This window comes from Canis lupus, chromosome 21, assembly GCF_003254725.2.
Source record: "Canis lupus dingo isolate Sandy chromosome 21, ASM325472v2, whole genome shotgun sequence".
NCBI classification, from domain to species: Eukaryota; Metazoa; Chordata; class Mammalia; order Carnivora; family Canidae; genus Canis; species Canis lupus.
In genome coordinates this window covers 16414557-16436938 of record NC_064263.1, presented here as the reverse complement: position 1 = coordinate 16436938, position 22382 = coordinate 16414557, and the positions used below count along the sequence as shown (strand labels likewise).

At 37.7% G+C, this 22382-nt stretch overlaps 1 protein-coding gene across 3 annotated transcripts in view; it reads right to left on the bottom strand.

Moving 5' to 3' along the window:
- LOC112642100 (prolylcarboxypeptidase) overlaps positions 1-22382 on the bottom strand; it is a 65714-nt gene that overhangs the window by 27522 nt on the left and 15810 nt on the right. For all 3 annotated transcript variants that reach the window (XM_025419497.3, XM_025419498.3, XM_035704226.2), the window contains 2 exons: positions 4505-4645; positions 279-380 (listed from right to left, as the gene is read on the bottom strand). In XM_025419497.3, the coding sequence (XP_025275282.1) occupies positions 279-380; positions 4505-4645 (243 nt within the window). The remainder of the gene's footprint in view (positions 1-278; positions 381-4504; positions 4646-22382) is intronic.

The window sequence follows — 22382 nt, the reverse complement described above, 5'->3', positions numbered from 1 at the left end:
AAACATATACATTACTTATCAATTAACTTTGCCATCTTATGTGAGCATCTAAGAGATGACCGATCGCAAATCACCATAACGAATACAATAATAATGAAAAAGTTTAACATATTACAGGTATTAACAAAATGACAGAGACACAAAGGAAGCAAATACTGCTAGAAAAATGGCACTGATTGACTTGCTCAACACAGAGTTGCTACAAACCTTCAGTTTGCAAATAAACATGATCTGTGAAGTATAATGAAGTGCAATAAACAAGGTATGCCTGTACTCACCTTGAATGAGTTGTTACCAAAAGGTAGGGACTCTCCATAGTATCGATGTTCTGCAAACACCAACATAGCCTTCATTTCCTCAGCCACATCCCACATGAACCCCTAGGAAACATTTACAAATCCATAGGATAAAAATTAGGATGTGAAAAAAGTCATTGAACCTTTTGGCAACTCATATAAAATGAACGTTAAACCAAACCAAAAGAGTTCTGAGAAGCTGCACAATTTATATTTGTTCTACAGATAAATACACATCAATCTTACACTATATTAGAGTGAAACAATTAAAAATAAGCCCAAGTCACTCAAATACCAGTCATTCCAACTCTCCTTATTCTAATACTCTACCTGTGGAATCAATATTGTGTTGAAAATAGTCTTCAAATTGCACTGTGTACCAAACAGCTAGGAAAAAACTGAGGATATTTTTTTTTTAAGATTTTATTTATTTATTCATGACAGACAGAGAGAGAGAGAGAGAGAGAGAGGCAGAGACACAGGTAGAGGGAGAAGCAGGCTCCATGCAGGGAGTCTGACATGGGACTTGATCCTGGGTCTCCAGGATCACACCCTGGGCTGAAGGCAGCACTACACCACCAGGGCTGCCCAGAACTGAGGATATTTAAGTTAGCTTCCTACTTGTAAATATTTACAACATAAAAGAAAAACAATATAAATAAGCATACTGAACTCCATTGGGTTTTATATTAATCTTATTTACTTGAAAATACATAATAGCTAACAACAGCTAATAAGAGAGTATTTGCAATGTGTCAGGCACTGTTCTAAATACTTCATATATATTAATTCATTTAATTATGCCAACAATCTAGGAGATAGGCAGTTTTATTATCCCCATTTTAGAGACAAGGACACCGAGGCAGAGTAGTTTAAATATCCTGTGACAGTCACACAGCTAGAAAGTGGCAGAGCCAAGATCCGAGCACTGGCTGTCTGACTTCACAGCAGAATTATCAAGTGCGGGAACCCTGGGTGGCGCAGCGGTTTAGTGCCTGCCTTTGGCCCAGGGCGCGATCCTGGAGACCCCGGATCGAATCCCATGTCGGGCTCCCGGTGCATGGAGCCTGCTTGTCCCTCTGCCTATGTCTCTGCCTCTCTCTCTCTCTGTGTGACTATCATAAATAAATAAAAATTAAAAAAAAAAATTATCAAGTGCTGTTCGATCTCCTTATGTCCACACTTAATGCTGGTCATTAATCAGTCACTGCATTTTTTTCACTTACCTCAAGGGATGCCCTCAGAATCCTTCTGGACAAAGCACTCTAGGCAGTCAACATCAATCGATTAAATTTAGATTTAGCACAGATTAAAACTATTTATCATTCCTAGGGCACACTTGTCTTTTAATGAACTGCTGTTCCCTAACAACTAAGAACTTCTAAAAGGTTTTCCTCATTTTGATCAGTAAATGAACAATTAAAAGAGCTGTATGCATGTAATGATGGAGAATTTACCTGTTACCTGTGATGGTTTCACTAACCCTCACTTTCTCTCTTAACACCTTGCCCATTCCCTGCTGTTTATGTGCAGATCCTATAACAGCCAGCTTAAGCATGCCCTCCTCTGCCTGCCATTTTGGCACTGCTGATCACTCCTGCCTTTCAACAGCACTGTGCTAGGCACAGATCTCTATTACTGTGTTGTAGTATTTGCTTACATGTGTGTCTTACCCTAGCCAGACTATGAACTTCTTAAAGGTAAGGAACACCTATGAAAATAGCCAGACCTCTGGGGAGCTGACCTCAGGTTTTGAAAGGAAGCAATTTAATAAAACTGATTTACATTATAATAAGTGATTATTTGCCTACATCTATTTCAGGGTGTTTGTGTTTTTCAGAAGAGGTGTAATATATTAACATTTAATAATATTATTGCATTGACCTGAGTTCCTAATTCTTATTTAGTCCTTATAACAACTCTATGAACCAGATTATTATTAATACATCCATTTAGCAGATAAGAAAACTGAGGTACAGAATTAGAAACCACCCAAAGTCATACAGCATAACAGCAAAAGCGGAATTCAATCCTTATCAGTACTTATCAGTCTATTGCTCTTGACCATTCTGCTATACTGTCTCTTAATAGATGAAGGTCCAGAATATGTGAAAATGAAACCAGGACATTTTAGTACATACTCCTAAGGAGGTGTCTAGGGCTGGGAAAAAGCCAGGATCTTTCTAAGGATCTACCTCTAGCCACTTCCCTGGAACTGCTACCTACACTGTACAGCTTTTCCTCTCTACCACTTTTGAGGCAAGCCTTAAATTTCAGTGTCTGTCAGAGCAGTGGAGGCAGGAACAACTGCCTATCTATAGTAAAGAAGAAAAGGAGGGGGGCACCTGGGTGGCTCAGTCAGTTAAATGTCCAACTCTTGATTTAGGCTGAGGTCATGATCTCAGGGTTGTGAAATCAAGCTCTATGTTAGGCTCCACACTGAATGTGGAGCCTGCTTAAGATTCTCTCTCCACTCCCTTTGCTTCTCCCCTCCCACTCTCTATCCCTCGAAAGAAAGAAAGAAAGAAAGAAAGAAAGAAAGAAAGAAAGAAAGAAAGAAAGAAAGAAAGAAAGAAAAGGAAAAGAAAAGAAAAGAAAAGAAAAGAAAAAAGGAGAGGAAAGGAAAGGAAAGGAAAGGAAAGGAAAGGAAAGAAGAGGAAAGGAAAAGAAAAGAAGAGGAAAGGAAAAGAAAAGAAGAGGAAAGGAAAAGAAAAGAAGAGGAAAGGAAAAGAAAAGAAGAGGAGGAGGAGGAGTTGGAAAAATAACTGGATAACTGAACTGGATAGGAGAAGCTGCCCCATGGCCTTGGCATAAATGGGAAGTCACATAAGAGAAAGTAAAAAAAAAAGCTAAAGCAGTCTCAGTTGTTTCATAGAAAAAGTTAGCAAGAATCTGATGGAAAATAAACCCTAACTTCATTTGTCACTAATCTAAGAGAAACAGGCATCCTAGGATCTCATTTCTCAGGGAATTATTTTATTTTTTTTTTTAAATTTTTTTTTTTTTTAATTTTTATTTATTTATGATAGTCACACACAGATAGAGAGAGAGGCAGAGACACAGGCAGAGGGAGAAGCAGGCTCCATGCACCGGGAGCCCGACGTGGGACTCGATCCCGGGTCTCCAGGATCGCGCCCTGGGCCAAAGGCAGGCGCCAAACCGCTGCGCCACCCAGGGATCCCCATCTCAGGGAATTATTTTATTTTCAACTAATATATTTAAACTCAACATTCCTAAGCAAATAATCAGAAATGGGAAATGCAGTACAGCATAATTGGATTCATACCTTTGCTTTCAACAAACATTTACTGAGACCTCCTGAATACCAGGCACCATGCCAAACACTGGCAGTAGAGAAAATATGATTCAGTCTTCACTTTAAGGTAATTCGCAGACTAGCTTTTTAGTAGAAAGTTGGTATTTTCTAATCATAGCTTTGGAACATAAAAAAGGAAAATTTCTTCCTTGCAAGTGTCCTCCTAAATTAAATGTTAATATGTTTAAGTGTTATCATAAAAGATGATAGAATGTATAGTCAAGGAAGCAAGCTAACATCTACACTATTTTTTAACCCTCACAAATATAAGAAAAATAGAACTTAGGAAAATTAAATTAAAATATAGCTACAACTTTACCTCTCTTCATTCCTACTTAATAATCAAACTTGCTGGGTTTTGTTTTTTTTTTATTTGCTCTGGCTTTGTTCAGGTTTCATTCATTTATTCATTTAAGAGATACATATTGAGCACCGACTATATGCTTAGCATAGTTTTAGACTGAATATACAACACTGACCAGAAATTCATGCCCTGTGTATTGTAGAGATCATAACCAAAACAAATAAACCAAAAACATCTATATGCAATAACATTCTTATTCCCATGTCCCTCATATCCTTATTCACTCTAGAAATAAGCTGGGATAAAAAAAAAATCTAAGACTCAATTATCCAAAAATAATATTTCATTCTTTTCATGTATAATTCTTTGAGGCAAAACACACAGGCTTAGTGGATATCTGGATTCATTCTTTTGTGATCTTCCCATTGATATACTTCTGCCATTTTCCTATTATTACTGAGCTTTATCTGTTATTTTTTAAAGAGCTTCACAATTAATTATAGTAATATTTGGTCATATATACTACAAAACATTTTTTTCCAGTTTGCCATAATAAAAGGCAAATTGAGCATTGGAATTTGCACATACCGTATTATTGCAAAACCAGATAATGTCCCCTTCATTACCAGTGTAGAAAAGTATTGACCCACCATCTTTCTTCCAGTGTTCATCAGCAATTAGGTACCGCTGTTTAAAAGTTTTATCAACAGCAAATCCAAAATGATCAACCTATGACAAAAACAAAACAGACCAATTTCAGAGGAAAATAATTAAATGAGATCAACAAAAAAGTAATTAAGTTTATTTTTCCATTAAAATCAACCTATGTTACAAAAATAATCACAAAACTTTTTAAACTTTATTTGATTTTAGCTGCAGTAGTAATATTGGCACTTTATTTTTAAATTACTTTCTTTATATTATAAGATAAAATAGTGCTAGGGGAACCTGGCTGGCTCAGTCTGTAGAACATGCAACTCTTAATCTCAGGGTCATGAGTTCAAGTTCCACATTGGGTGTGAAATCTGCTTAGAAACAAAAAAACAAAAACAGGGGCATCTGGGCATCTCAGTTGGTTAAGTGTCTGCCTTCAACTCAGGTCATGATCTCAGAGTCCTAGGATTCAGCCCCATGTTGGGCTCCTGCTCTGTGGGGAGTCTGCTTCTCCCTCTCCTTCTGCCCCTCCCCCCCCACTTATGCATGCTCTCTCTCTCAAATAAATAAATAAAATCATTACAGAACAACAATAAAAAACTTATCAGTACTCAAGATTTTCAGCATAAGAGAAAAAATAACAATTATAAAATCAAGGAGCTACTTAAAAACACAGTAATGTTAAAACTGAATTGGAGGGAACCCTGGGTGGCGCAGCGGTTTGGCGCCTGCCTTTGGCCCAGGGCGCGATCCTGGAGACCCGGGATCGAATCCCACGTCGGGCTCCCGGTGCATGGAGCCTGCTTCTCCCTCTGCCTGTGTCTCTGCCTCTCTCTCTCTCTCTGTCTCTCTGTTACTATCATAAATAAATAAAAAAATAAAAATAAAAAAAAAACTGATTTGGAAACAGAGATATGAATCCATTAACTTTAAAAATACATATATCCCTGGGGGTCCTGGGTGGCTCAGTTGGTTGAGCATCTGCCTTAAGCTCAGGTCATGATCCCAGGGTCCTGGCCTTACACTGGGCTCCCTGGTCAGTGGGGAATCTGCTTATCCCTTTCCTTCTGCCCCTACCCCTCCCTGCTTGTGTGTGCTCTCTCTCTCTCAAATAAATAAATAAATTCTTTTTTTAAAATACAGATATCCCTCCCAATCTGAATTTTCATTATGCAAACTTTCAATATCAAAATTCAAGGACTAAAAAGACTACTGAAGGGGCGCCCAGGTGTCTCAGTTGGTTAAGCATCTGCCTCTGGCTCAGGTCATGATCTCAGGGTCCCAGGATACAGCATTGGGCTCTCTGCTCAGCAAGAAGTCCACTTCTCCCTCTGCCTCTGCTACCCCCTCACTCCTGTTCTCTCTCTCTCAAATAAAATCTTAAAACAACAACAACAACACTCTAAGAAACAAAACAGAGGATCATAGGGGAAGGGAGGGAAAAATAAAATAAGACAAAATCAGAGAGGGAGACAAACCATAAGAGATTCTTAAAAGGAAACAAGTTGGGGTTGCTGGAGGGGAAGGGCATTAAGGAGGGCACATGATGTTATGAGCACTTGGTGTTATATGCAACTGATGAGCCACTGAACTCTCTCTCTGAAACAATACACTATATGTTAATTAATTGAATTTATTTTTTTTAATTAATTGAATTTAAACAGAGTTAAATTTAAAAAAAAAACACTGAAAAGGTCTATGAACACTGTCACCTCATTAACAATTGACATTTCAAGGACCAGGATTTTGGTGTTTAACTCATCCCCCACAAGGAACTAGGGCTTGTTAGTGGCTCACTGGCATTTGAGGACAAAGAAACTACAATCAACCTATGTTACAAAAATAATCACAAAGCTAATTTTTATCACTAGATTCGGGTGATGACAGCATCTTGCTGTGCAAGAAAGCAAGGAAGTGCTCAAAAATTAACGGAGTTATGTCTAAAGGACATAGGAGTCAACTATAAAGGACTATCATTGGCTCGATTTAATAAACTGAACATAAAACAAATTGAACATAAAAAGAACAGTGACGGGGCACATGGGTAGCTCAGTGGTTGAGCGTCTACCTTTGGCTCGGGTCGTGGCCCCAGGGTCCTGGGATTGAGTCCCACATCAGGATCCCTGCAAGGAGCCTGCTTCTCCCTCTGCCTATGTATCTGTCACTCTCTCTGTGTCTCTCATGAATAAATAAATAAATAAGTAATCTTTAAAAGCAAACAAAACAAAAAGAATAATGACTGTAGTAGCTGACTGGAACACTCATTTCACAAAAATCTACTAGTTCAGAAGGATATCAAAAAAGCAAAAGCAAAATGTATTGTCATTTGCCACTATTTAAGGTGTCTATTAAACCAACTCCTAACTTGGGAATACAAAAGTAAATAATATGTAACCTGCCCTTCCAATAGAATTGTGTTTCAAGGTACCAAAGAGTCCCAGTTAATGAAAAAGAGCTCTGTTTAATTAAATGTCAGCTAAAGCAGAAGGAATGACAGAACTAGACAAATGATGGTTTTGCAAGCCCTTATGAAATTAGTGATTTGGGCAAGAATTACCACATGATGTTAAAAGCATTAGGAGAATGAATGACAGGAAAATGAGGACCAAAAGTAATACCATGGAGAGTACTCTCTTGTTAAAAGGGCAAAATGTAATTTTACAATGGAAGGATCAGGCTGTCATCACCTGAATCTAGTGATAAAAATTAGCATCACTGACAGTGGGGCAGGCATGGATTATGCACCTCCTCATGTAGTTTAACACAAAGTAAATTTCACCTATGATAAAATCATGTCAAAATTGTTCAACCTGTATCTTTTTCCAGCCTTCAGATCTAATTTCTTTTACATCTAATTTCCTGTTTCCAGGAAATACACAGGGTAGAAGAACAAGCTAAAGACACTTTGCATAGGCAGACAAATCCAAATGTGTGATAAGACAATGGTAAGGCAATGTCATGATAAATACATAAACTTTAAGGAACAAAATAACCAGATGGAATGCATGAGTCCAGGCTGTATCCTGGTTTGCACAAATGATACAACTGATAATTTAGAGACAATTAGGTTAATTTGAATATGGACTAAGTATTAGATGATACTAATGACTTGTTAATTCTGTTAGGAGTGATCATATAGTGGCTGCATAAGGAAATGTTTTTCTATTTTATAGCTGTATATTGAAGGATTTAGAAATACCCTACTGTCTGCAATTTACTTGAAAATATTTCAGCATAAAAAAATAAGTGAATTTATTTTTTTTGAAGTAAGATGAATTTAAAGGAAGAAAATTTAATCTATACTGAAAGAGACAAAATACAGGATATGGAGACTTTGCAAGACAATATAAAACACGTCCAAATGATAAAAATGACACAATAATTTTAAGCTTAAAACAAAAGAACCTTAAATTTTTGAGATTTCTTTTTTACCCTTCCCTTAATAAATTCACCATTTTTTTTTTAAGATTTTATTTATTTATTCATGAGAGGCACAGAGATGGAGGCAGAGACAAAGGCAGAGGGAGAAGCAGGCTCCTTGCAGGGATCCTGATGCAGGACTCAATCCCAGGACCTCAGGATCATGCACCAAGCTGAAGGCAGTCAACCACTGAGCTACCCAGGTATCCCAATAAACTCACCATTTAAAATATAATTATCGGGCAGCCCCGGTGGCTCAGTGGTTTAGCGCCGCCTTGAGTCTAGGGTGTGATCCTGGAGACCCAGGATTGAGTCCTACATCGGGCTCCCTGCATGGAGCCTGCTTCTCCTTCTGCCTGTGTCTCTGCCTCTCTCTCTCTGTGCCTCTTATGAATAAATAAATAAAAGGCTTAATATTTAAAAAAATATAATATAATATAATATAATATAATATAATATAATATAATATATCAAATCCTACAACATGGTAAACATTCATGAGCAACTACCTGAATTTACAGTGTTATACCATAGTACAGAGCCCCACTGAACTTTTAGGATCATGAAGCTGAATCTCCCCAGTACTCTGGAGAGACAGAAGTAAAATGAAAATGCTCCATCTGGTCTAGGGCAGATCCAGTAACCCAATGCTGCTCCAGATATTAAACTGTCTGGTTCAGACCAAAACCAGGTTCTGTAAGACTTCTCTAGGCCATTCTAAAACAGATGGGATTCTTCACACGCACTTCCATCCACACACTTCACATTATTTCAGAGGTCCCATAATGCAAGTTTCTCAAAACTGCACTAATTGCATACTTCCTGATGTCCATGATCATCAATATAGTCCTAAAATATAAGCTATTCTAATCTAAAGACTACCTACCTCAGTATAAAAAATAGTTTGTATAGAACAGGTATATAATAATGATGTCCACGTGCTAAAAATCCTCCTCCAATTTATATGTTAATTCAACATATATAATCAATCACTCATTCAATAAGCATCTATTGAATTGTCAAGTTCTTATTCTGGGCCAAGAAGTAAGCTAAGCAATGGGATAAAGTGTTAGCTGACCCACAACACCTACATTTAATTTAAATGAATTCAACTATACCCATTCACCTAAAGATAAGAGAGCAAGAGAAATAGACAGTGGAGGGAAGATAGACAAGTGGTTCCACTTGCCTCCATTCAGTTGATACAGCAGTCCTCCATAAGAGGTCCCTAGAAAGCAGAATCAGATCACCTGGGAATCTGTTAAAAAATGCAAATGCTCTGGCCGAATCCGACCTACTGAGTCAGAAACTGTGGAGAGAACCCAGTAATCTGTGATTCCAATGTACAGCTAAAGTTTTAACAACAACTGAGTTAGCCTAATCCCCCAAATAGAAGATGAATCTGCTATTCTTTCTTTTAATCTAAGTTTCAGAGTGCCTCTAATACTGTAAGCATCTCGCCATGCTGAATAAGAGTCAGGTTTTAAAGATGTGCATTACCACCTAACATGGCCCCTAAATACAAGCCAGCCTCATCATTTGAAGCTCAACAGGAAAATCCATTGTCTGTTTCACCAAAGAAGGAAAGACTGGCTGTGCTGGACTTAAAGAAAGGAGGGACATGGCTCTCTAACAAGATACCTTACTGTGGGATTCTCAAAGATTATTCCGCTGTAGTGATTTTCACCTTATCTATTGACTTCAGAAACCAGGCTTCTTGTAAAATGAGATATTGTTATACCCTTAAAAAGCAGCCCACAAAAAAAGGTATTTCAATAGTCCAATCTAAGCAAACATGGCTATGTGTTTGTATATAGCATGTTAAACATAAATACTAAAAAATTCTTGCCAGAGGAAAAGCTTTCATCTAGAATTTTAAGGGTCACCAGAACTTTAGAACCAGAGAAAGCCAAATTTGTATGTGTGACCACTGTCTGGCCACTCCTGCTCCTAGTAATTCATCCCTAATTGTTTAAATTGGGAGGAAAAGGGAAGAATTCTGGTATGGTAGAAAGAAGGCAGGTTTGCAAATTAACAGACCTGAACTTGAACCTCTATTGTGAGGCCTCAAGCAAGTCATTTAACTTCTCCCTGAGCCCAGTATCTTCCTATATAAAATAAGAATAACACATAAAGGATTGCTATGAGGATTAGAGAAAATGTACCTAAAGTACAGGTAGAGTTTCTAATATATAATAAGTACTCAGTAAATGTTAGTTCTCCTCTCCATCTCATTTGCAAACCAGTCCTAAGCATGGAGTACTTAGATGCGGTAAATAAGGTGGAAGGAGATGATAAAGCTTTCACAGAAGAAAAAAAAAAACTTCTTCATATAATTATAAGAAGTACCTTTGGAATGCTGAAATCTCTCTCTTTTGTGTGTGTGTGTGTGTTTCACCTAAATATTAAATAGTTAGAAACAGGCTGTGAAATCTCCTTTGCAAAATATTAATTTGCAGAATTTTCTTGGCTCCTTCCTACCATCAAGGATATAACTGCAGATAGTTTCTGACACCTGAGAGCCCAGCACACCAGGGGCAGTGTGCCCTCTGCCGTTGAGAACTGGCACCCACATACCATTTTCAGCTCTGTGTTCCTGAATAAAGAAATTTTATAAATCACAACATGAAAGGGGACAAGGGCTTTAGACATCATTTGATCAAAAAAAAAAAAAAAAAAGAAATCATTTGATCTGTGTTGTTCAAATGAAGAAACTGGGCTCAAAGAGGTCAAGTGACTTTGCCAAGGTCACAAGTTAGAAGTAGAGTCTGGAACTTTTATTTTTGCAATTGGCTTACTGAAGTAACTAAAACAAATTATAGCGCTGTAAAAGCAACAATACATGACCTCACAAATGAAACACACCTCTAATCACATACAGCAATTCTTTTGAAAATGTCCAAGAAATTTTAAGAGATACTTCTCCCCTTCACCGTGTAGAGGAGATTCGTAAGAATGTGTAGGCAAAAAGGAACAGAGAATATCCTTTAAATAGAATCTATTGTGGCAAAAATTATTACCTGGACTGTTCAAGAAAAAGTTCACATCCAGAAAAGCCTATGAGAACATTACACCTATTAGACACAGTTTTGGTGGCAATTTGGGGGTGCAGGAGAAAAGGGAAGGCAAGTAACACAGAGCACCAACTACATGCCTGGTACCATGGTGGTGCTTTGTACAGATTACATCATCTTCCCAAGTACTCTTTGGAGCACTTTCTATTATACTAGTTCTACAAAAAGGTTGCTGATACTCAGAGAGGTCAGATAACTTGTCCAAGATAACATAACCAAAAAATAAAAATCAAATACAATTTTTTCACATGCTTTTATCCCCCACCCATTCCTACCTCTGATAAAACCCAGTCTGATTTTTCACTATAACACACTTGTACAGAGAGCTGACTACCAGCTGCAACCTTAAGCAGGAAACGTTAACAGTATCTTTCTCCAAATTTATAAAACAAAGGACATATGCCCCAGCCGTTTACTAACAGTTAAACTGAAGAATATGTACAATATTGGACTTCCCACTGGCCTGACTCAAAATTCTACATACTATTTTTTAACTCATTTAATTAGGCACTAATAAAAAAAAATCACACCATAACTCAGTAGCTTTTCAGTTTAGAAAACTCAGTATTACACTTAGTTTGATTTATCCACCCAGATATGATCATAGCTAACAAATTTTATGTTTTCTTCATTGCTAACCTTAGCAGGTGTAGTTTCCATTTTAACAAGGAAAGTAGAAGATTCCTCAAATATATCCTTCAAACAAAATAATCATTCTATGTAGTGAGACACTGTTCTTTAAACACCATCCTGTCCATATTAAACCAGAAGAGAGAACTGTATTCCCTCCTTCTATACTTTTTCGGTAAACTCCCCCTAAACTTAAAAAGTAGACTATTAGAAATAAATATTTATTTAAAGAGAAAATGATATGAGGGAAAGACAAGAAAAGGAGTGATAGTGATATGGGGAAGTCCACTGTAGAAAAAAGTTAGACTATCTAGTCTCTTGTATTTATAAAAGGATCATTAGAAAGGCAAGAACACAATAGCTACCACAGTGTACCTGTATAAGATACTTCATAAATAATTGTTACATGAATGTAGTTCAATTCTTTAATCAAGGATTCCTCTCATTTTTATGTAGGAAATTCGCTTGTTAATGTTAGAATTTGCATACATATTCTTTTTTAATAGTCAGTGCTTGGGAAAATATACAAGGGAAGCTAATATAAATTTAATATTGGTAATAAAGGAATACACAACAGTATCTAATTACATTTGAAAAAACAGTATATGCTGGGCAAGAAAATGGACTCATGCACCCTCTCCAATAACTGTGCAGTGCTCAGTAACTCTGACCAAAGACCATGAGCCTTAGAGAGGAAAACACACTCTAAATTACCAAAATTCTACAAAAACAAAATATTCTCTCCTCTACTGCTAAAACAAAGGTAGACATATCCTGCCCTTGAAACATCTAAAACATTACAGTAAATCAAGAAATAACATGTTTTGTCAAGCAACAGTTAAATGTTGCATCAAAGATTCTGGTATCAAAAAAAAAAAAAAGATTCTGGTATCCTCTGTTGGCTTTCACAAAGCAGCACATGATCAACTCCCAAGGGCTTTAAGAAGCTTTGTACCACTAGAATTACCTGGCCACGACTTAAGTTTTCAAATTAGAAAGTGCTGCTGTGATTAATTACTAAATACATTAATTTTAGGAAATGTTACACCATCAGAGGGCGCTGTTGTATAAGAAGTAAAGGGGGAGAGCCCATTAAGTTTTAAATATTAGATTCATAAATTTCACATTAGATCTGAAGTCCAAACTCTTTAAGTGAAAAAAAAAACTGAGATACAGAGATGGCAATTATTTTAAATATCTTTTTAAAAATATATATATATTCACACAATTAAATATAGCATTCATCATCCTTTTGTTTTAAAGTAAGGGTTCAAAAATTCATGCTTTTAAAAATCAGAAAAATGGTTACTCTTGTAGGAGAAGAATAACTCTAAATTCTAGAATTAGGATGGTGCATTTTTCTGTATGTATAAGGTAATCAACAAAATAGACTTGCAAACCTTTAAGATTTCCTTTAATGTATATGAATTATTTTATAATATATATATATATGTTTACATCTCTATGTCTCTATCATCATATGTAAATTACACATGTAAAAACATGTGGGACGCCTGGGTAGATCCATGGTTGGGTGTCTGCCTTCAGCAGAGGGCATGATCCTGGAGTCCCGGAATCAAGTTCCGCATCATGCTCCCTGCATGGAGCCTGCTTCTCCCTCTGCCTGTGTCTCTGCCTCTCTCATGAATAAATAAATAAAATCTTAAAAAAATATATGTATTGAGTACTTATTAAATGGCAGGCATTAAGAGAACTAAGTAAAATACAATTCCATCTCTCAAGTTTTGAATTTAAGGAAAGTGGTGACCATGCTAATAAACAATCACAGCCAGTGTGGTTAAGTTCTACAAAGTGCTGTGGGAGTTCAGAAGAGGAAGTAACGATCCTGCCTGAGGCAATCCTGCAAGGCTTCACCAAGGAGGTAATATCTGAGCTGAACCCTAAAGAGTAACAAGTTTTTGTGTTTTTCAGGTACAGAAGAAACAGAAGAGCATTTCAAGCAAAGAGAGCAAGATAAGCTGTGCAGGACAAGTATATTCAGGAACTGTTGTTGTTTTATGGCAGGAAGTGTACAGTTTATGAGAGGAAGAAATGAGAAACAAGATTACACTCAAGCCGTCTCCAGATGTAGATATGAAAATATTCCTAACTAGAGAAACCTAACAAATCTGAGCTTGCTGCTCTAAACCAACATTGAATGAAACTGGTTCACTAGAAATAGAGCCTTAATGAAGCAAGGACGTTTATCTGGTTTTTCCACTAAATCCCAAGTGACTAGTAGATCTGGCAAATAATAGATTAGTGAGTGTACAGAGAATGAATGATTGTATGCATACATCCTACCTCTGCTATTGATATAAAAATAGACCCAACATTGTTTCAGAGACCAGCATGATTCAAAGCAATAAGAATGGAGATTAAAGTGCCAAGAGCAAGTTTGTGCAGGTTCACTTATTGCATGGGTCTGTTACTGACTTTAGAAGAGTTACAGAATACTGTAGTTGTCTGTGCCTTTTGCCCAGTGACAAATCACATGCCTAAGGGAGAACCTAAGTATATAATCTAAAACCAACTCCTAACAGTTTAGCCTTATATAGGCTGCTGAGGACACAGGAACTGCATGCCCTTTGCTTGGAGTAGAAACAAGAAGATAAATAACTATGAAATTAATATAGACCAAAGCCCAGCATCTGGGAGGGGCAGGGGAAAAACTAATCAGCATTTCTCTGAAGTATATAACCTAAAATATATCTGACCTTGTGACAGTTTTTAGGTCTGGAAAGGATATAAGGTGTGGCTCTCAGCCAGTGCATGGTTATCTAACCTGAATGACAGCTCACTGTAAAATGTATATCTTAAGTGCTCATTTGGCAGCATATTGGTGTTTGGTAAACCTGAATATGCTACAAAATGTTGGTTTTATCAATGCGTAAGATATATTTTCTCACCAACAGAGTTTTATAAAGAAGGGAGAAACGTGTAAGAGATATGATGGCCAAGAGCAAAAAGTGATTAGAGGGAATAGCTGAAACTATAGGTAAGAAACATTTTGTGATGCAGGAGGATTCTGAGGAGGCAGGACAGAATGGAGGTCAACAGCACAGATGGAGGGATTTGACTTGGACAGGAGGAGGAACCTTGCCTCCACTGGGTAACAGATGGGTGCCGGAGGAGTTACCTTCCTAGGTGGAAAGGGAAAAAACAGAAGGGGTTCTAGCTAAAATGCCCTTTACAAAATACCTTAGTTTTTTAATCCTTCAGGTAGAGGTCAGGGCTACCTATTAAAAGAGCATATTTTGTAATGATTTGAAAACAGGTTAAAGTGTGACATGGAAGAAAGAAATGATGCTCAGGCCTACAGAGGGTCCCTGAGGTGGTGGCTGAATTTGCAGGTACAACAACCTGCCCGGTTATAGGTTTGCTTCAGCAGAGATCTACAACCCAGGGGTAGGAGTAGAGACATTTAACGGCTGGATAAAACTAGAATGTGAATTCCATAAAGAAGCTGTCAGAGGAGAGGGGTAAGGAGAACAGAGGTCATCCCTGATCTTCATGCAAGCACTAATACCTAGAACCATGAGGTCCTCTCCACCATAGAGAAACCCTACCAAAATCCACTTGCTGACTTCCCAGGGAATCTAAACTATTATATTTATTACATTTTCTGGAGTAAAAAAACCTCGACAGAACTCATATGTACAATACGTAAGTATTTCAATGGTATTCTTATAAATGTTATATAATGTAATATATATACTATATATATACACACTATATATATATTATATAGTATAATATACTATTGATATATATTATTAATGTGATATATATTATGGTATAGTACCAAACAAAGCTTTACATGTTTGTATTCTCCTGCTTTGTTAAATATAATATGGTGTATTCTTAATATTTTCTTTATACTCTATTGTTCTGAATGCTCCTGTACATGCAAAATATTCTTCTGGTAGCATTGTTATAATCATATATCATGCCAGATCTTCTGAAAAATGGAAGCTGGTATAAAATGGTACAGTGTAAAAAAATAAAGATTCCACTCTTACCCCTAAAAAGGCAAAACCATGCTTTACACATACAGGATTACAACCCTGTGGTGTATGTAACACCACCCAATCTTCTGTACTTCCTCTCCTCTGAAGGGACAGTCCTTCTGCAGAGGGCTGTGAGGACTTCTCAGATCTTACCAACAGAGCAACTCTGTTTCTTAGCCATTTAATACTATTTCTGAAATGTTCATAACCCCATTCATATCCTAGTTCAATTATGTTCCACTCATGGATGGCATGCCCAGAATTGAGTGCAATGCATGAAACGTGATCTAATGAAATGCCTTGCTCACCACTAGTCAGAAATAATTTGTGGGTATGTTTATTGATAATAGCTCCACTAATGCTGCCTACTTTAAATTAAGAGTTTGGGAAAGGTGTGTTGGCGGACCCTGAGCTGAAATTAAGAGTTGGATGCTTAACTAACTGAGCCACCCAAATGCCGCTGCATCAGAACAAGTCTTAAAATGCTTAAGGCTTCCCATTTTCTTAGTGTTAAATTTAGACTCCCTACCCTAAGCCTCATGCCATAGTGTTCTCCCAACTTGTTCACCATGCTCCAGACACACTTATTTCCTTTCTGTTTGTACAACTTGCTAAGCCCTTTCTGGCCTCTGGGCCTTTGTATTTTCCATTCCTTCTTTCTGGAATTCTTCCCTTTGTTGGCTCCTTTAGGTTTTACTTCCAATGCCACTCAGTGGAGAATACTTCTGTTAGTTTCTTAGGGCTACTGTAACAAAGTACTACAAACAGGGATTGGGGGTGATTCAGATAGAGCCCTGCATTTCATGGTTGTGAGATCGAGCCCTGCTTTGGGCTCATGCTAGGCATGAAGCCTACTTAAGTTTTTCTCTTTCCCTCTCCCTCTGTCCCTCCCTCTTCCTCCTCATTCCCCCTCTTTTTTAAAAAAAGGTGGGGGGGACACCTGGGTGGCTCAGCAGTTTGAGCATCTGCTTTAGGCTTAGGGCGTGATCCTGGGGTCCTGGGTTTGAGTCCTGAATGGCACTCCCCACAGGGAGCCTGCTTCTCCCTCTGCCTGTGTCTCTGCCTCTCTCATGAATAAATAAATAAAATCTTAAAAAAAAAAAACAGGATTTGTTCTAATCCATGTTTTAAAGAGGTCACACTGGCAGTTCTGTGGAGGCTGGCCTGGAGAGGGAGATTTTTTAAAAAGGGAGAAAGAATAAACAGAAAGTTACTAATAGGTCCAGGTGAGAGATCATGACAAGACTGACAAATAAGCTAAGTTTCAACCTAGGTCTCTTAAATTGCTACATATATAATACATATAACAAATATATATGTTATATATATATATATATATATATATATATATATATATATAGTAAAGTAAAACAATATTTACTTTCCAAAATCATAACATACCCAGGTAATACCACAATTGAAAAGGGCCCAGTGTATAAGATCATATATCAGTGTATATGCACAATAGCAATCAACAAAAGGAAGTCTTTTGAACAACTGTAACCACCACTGCTGCTCTTTAATAACTGATTCTGCACTGGCCCTGACTAATGGGCACTCTAAATAGCAGGAGCCCCACTAAACTGGTTCAAGGGTTCCAAGGCCATCAGGCTCCTCTTAGCATTTACTAAAAGTTAATAAAATAGATCCTATTTCCACCTTTTTCCTCCAAAAACTACTTTAAAAAATTGTACAAAGTGTGACTCCAAAGTTCTCAAAGGTTATATAATCTCTGTTCCCCTCTAATGAGACAAAAGACATAAGGGACCACAACCTTTATCTTGTTACCTCTATTAAATTAATAAACTACAAGATAATACAACAGAATGCTAAAATGCATCTCCTCCTCCCCCATGGATGATCCTCTGTGAATCACATTGTGAGAATCACTGCAACAAAAATTTACAGCCTTCTTTTTTAGAGACTGCTTTAAAATAAATTATTTTTATTACATTGACTAATACAAGATTTTAAAAGCTTTTAGCATTTCAAACTAAACTTTATGAAATCCTCACATGAAAATCACCCACAAAAGGAAGCAACTGAAGAAAAGTAGCTGCCTAAGTTTTTTCCTCCAGGGGAACTCCAAGGTCAAAATTTTTAGTCCCAATTTTAATATAAAATGGCCTCTAGAGACCTTTAATCATCAACTTAAAATATACTCTGTAAACTACTCATTGTTTTCAGCATTCATCCGGTCTGAATGATAAGGACACTGTAAAAAAGATAAAGGAAGGGAAAAGGATATCCTCAGCTGAAACCAAAAAACTCAGAACAATGACAAGTTCAAACACCACCAAGTTGCTTCTTTGATTACTTTCAGGTGCTTTTGCTATGGTGTTACCATCTTGTATGGCAACTGCCCAGAGTAAATAGGATGTACAGAGAAGTGATATATTTTATGAAGTACATATTTTATGATTCCATTTCTGTCAAGAACAGAAAGGTGCCAAACTCACTTATTTATTTGAAGCCCGGGCTCTGTGGAATAAAGCAGAGGTGGATCTCCAGAGATGCTGATAATTACTATTTTCTAATCTGGGCTCTGGATACATTGATGCAAGGAGTGGTTACAGTCATTCATTTAACAAGAATTTCTTGAGAGCCTACTGTGGATAAATGCTAGAGAGACAACAGTGGTCAACTTAGATATGGTCACTGACCTCATAGTGTTTATAGTCTAATGAATGAAAGAGACTACAAACAAGCAAAGACACAAACACTTGGAAACCACAACTGTGGGGGGGTGGGAGTGAATGGGTGACGGGCACTGGGGGTTATTCTGTATGTTAGTAAATTGAACACCAATAAAAAATTAAAAAAAAAAAAAAAAAGAAAGAAACCACAACTGTGCATGCTTGATTCCAATAGAGAAAATACAGAGGTAGACCTAATTTTAATACAATGGTCAGAGAAGGGATCTCAGAGCAGACAATAGTTAATTAAGCCTTTCATCTCCACAGCCTTCAGGGGCGCCTAGGTGGCTGAATTGGTTAAGCTTCTTCTGACTCTTGATTTTGGCTCATATAAGGATCTCAGGGTCATGAGATTGTGCCCTGTGTAGGGCTTTGTGCTCAGGTGAGTCTGCTTGAGATGCTCTCTCCTTCTGTCCCTCCCCGTGCTCAAGCTTTCTAAATAAATAAATAAAATCTTTTAAAAAAAGAAATTTCCATAGCTTCCTATTAGGCACGTCAATGTGTGAAAAGGTCCAGGGGATTCCATTCAATGCCATTTCCTATACAAAGCAGTCCTTGGCCTTTCTGCCTTCTTTTGCTTCCATGGTAATTTTAGTAATTTCTATTATAGTGATTGTCTAATGTACTCTTTCACCGTAGTTATTTATATATACATATCTTACAAATGCTATACTATTATTAACCCAAGACTAAAGTAACCCTATAGGGACGCCTGAGTGGCTCAGTGGTTGAGCATGTGCCTTCGGCTCAGGTCCTGATCCTGGGGTCCTGGGACGGAAACTCGCATCAGACTCCCCACCAGAAGCCTGCTTGAGACTCCCTACCAGAGAAGCCTGCTTCTCCCTCTGCCTATGTCTCTACCCCTCTCTCTGTGTCTTTCATGAATAAACAAATAAAATCTTGAAAAAAAAAGTAACCTTATACAAAATGTCAGAATCTATTGATCAAATCATGTGTATTAGCCCCTTGCCCCTATGAATAATGCAAGGGCTGCACCTAAAGCCTAAATGTACATTCACTCATCTGTTCTTCAAAGAAACACTATGAAGTGTAGAGGGTGACTTTCCACATCATACTGCCTCCCCTCCCTTGTTCACATCTGAACCCCCATACCACAAAGCTTAATGGGCATAGGACTGTTTTATCAATGATTGTTGAGCTGAATTGGGTAGAAAAAGTGAGAAGTGTAATGTGACAACAGGATACCAAGTGGCCTAGCTGTACTTGTTATACCAGTTAACTCTGTTCTCAGCCCTTGTCTCACCAGTGACACTATTATCTTTCTATCAGGTGTGTTAGCCATAGGAAATATGCATAGATCCAAACACTGTCAAGTTAAAATCCAACTCAACTTTGAAAGTGTAGAAGAATGTAACGTAAAACACAGAAGTGACTGATTAATACTGATTCTCGTATGGAGGTTCCTCAAAAAATTAACAATAGAATTACCTTATGATCCAGTAATTCCATTACTATTTACCCAAAAAATATGAAAGCACTAATTCACAAAGATGTATGCACTCCAATGTTTATAGCAGCATTATTTATAATGGCCAAATTATGGAAGCAACCCAAGTATCCATGGACAGATAAAGGGACAAAGAAGAGGTGGTACATATGCATATAGAACAGAATATTACTCAGCCATAAAAGACTGAAATCTTGCCATTTGCAACAACTTGGATGGATCTAGAAAATATAATGCTAATAAGTGAAGTAAGTCAGAGACAAATACCAAATATAATGCTAATAAGTGAAGTAAGTCAGAGGTAGGTGGGCTGCGGGGGGCGGGGGGGTGAGGAGTGAGTGAAACAGGTGAAGGGGATTAAGAGTACACTTATTGTGATGAGCACTGAGTAATTTATAGAAGTGCTGAATCACCTGAAAACTAAAATTGTACACTTGAAACTAATATAACACTGTATGCTAATTATATTAGAACTGAAATAAAAGGGGTAGCCCTGGTGGCTCAGTGGTTTAGCGCCTCCTTCAGCCCAGGGCCTGATCCTGGAGACCGGGGATCGAGTCCCACGTCAGCCTCCCTGTGTGGAGCCTGCTTCTCCCTCTGCCTGTGTCTCTGCCTCTCTCTCTGCCTGTCTCTCATGAATAAATAAATAAAATCTTAAAAAAAAAAAAACTGAAAAAGAAACTTAAAGGAAATGAATGTATACTATTCCTATGCCCTCTTGAAAAAAATTAGTAATTATGATGTACAAAAAAAAAAAAAAAACTCTGAAAGGAATGATTTAACTATCAAAGGAAAATCTCTAAAACTATTAAGAAACACCAATTACCTTCTCTCCCAAACAGAACATCTTCCTACAATAGGAAGTAGTTTTCACCATGCAATTCTCCCTCCTCTGAAATCTTGTGCTATATATATATAAACACACACATATCTTGCAATACTTTACATTCACCCTATAGTAAAGATTTTTGCTTCCAGGTCTTACCTTTCCATTACATGAGAAACATTCATCTTTGTAGGACCCATATAGTCTACATTAGTAGTGTTTCATAAGAAGGAGATTATGGGGAATCCCTGGGTGGCAGCAGCGGTTTAGCGCCTGCCTTTGACCCAGGGCGCGATCCTGGAGACCCAGGATCGAGTCCCACATCGGGCTCCCGGTGCATGGAGCCTGTTTCTCCCTCTGCCTGTGTCTCTGCCTCTCTCTCTCTCTCTCTCTCTCTCTATCATAAATAAATAAATAAATTTTTAAAAAATTTAAAGAAAAAAAGAAGGAGATTATAATCCATTCATGGTTATAAACTCAAGTTAGTGGGTTATAGTCAGCACTTCTTTCAAACAAAATTGCATGCTATTCAGCAACCTGGCTACAAAATTTTAAATTATGTCAATTAGGAAATTTTAAAACTCTAAATATCCTGAACCATTATGACCCTGTGTGGGTATTAATTCTAGGGAATGTATGCTTTCTATTTGAGAGATAATTACCTGTTAAATCACATTCTAAGATGTAATGACAATTCAGGCAACGAGAGCCATTTCATAAAGTTACTGTATAGTTAACGAACATCACAGACAATAAATACTAAGGGAGCCCAGAGAAGGACAGCTCATACTAGGCTGGGTCAACTGAGGAAGGTTTCCCTTAGGAGATTCGGTTTGAGCAGAGCCCAGGAAAGGCCTGGACTGGAAAAGAGGAGAGGAGAAAATAACCCATAGTGCCAGTTGGCCTGGACTGAGGCTGACAGAACAAATGGACTTAAGAGGCTATTGTAATAGTTTAGCTTGGAATTGTATGGGTCTATAAAAGCTAGTAACCCTGGAAATGTAAAGGAAGGGCATAAAGTAGGAAGGAATCACAGTCTTGGTGGTTAATTGGACTTTGGCAGAGAGGTAAAGGTGAAGGACTCAGATGACTCCAAAATACTCTAATCCTGAGTGACCATGAGGAGATTGGTGCCATTAACAGTAATGTGAAAAAAATCAAAGGAGTTTTAGAAGGGAGTGTTATGTGATGACATTAATATTCTTTATAAAAGTTTAACTTGAACACCCATACCTCTCAGTTGTACTTAACTATCTATATGAGGGATACTAACCAATATAAGGAGCATCCCATTCTTTTTTTTTTTTTTAAAGATTTTATTTTATTTGTTCATGAGAGACAGAGAGAGAGAGAGAGAGAGAGAGAGAGAGAGGCAGAGACATAGGCAGAGGGAGAAGCAGGCTCCATGCAGGGAGCCCGACGTGGGACTCGATCCCAGGGCTCCAGGATCACGACCTGAGCCCCTGAGGCCAAGTCAGACGCTTAACAGCTGAGCCACCCGGGAGTCCCGGAGCATCCTATTCTTAAAAGCACTCACTCTTTGGAAGAACCAAGGCTGAAATTCAGCCAGCTATTAAAATATTGAAATCTTTCTACACCACTTGGCAAATTATTATTTTAGCACTTTAAGTGATGCCCACCCCCACTCTATGCCCACCTGTCCTACTGTCCCAGTTACTTCTCCAGAC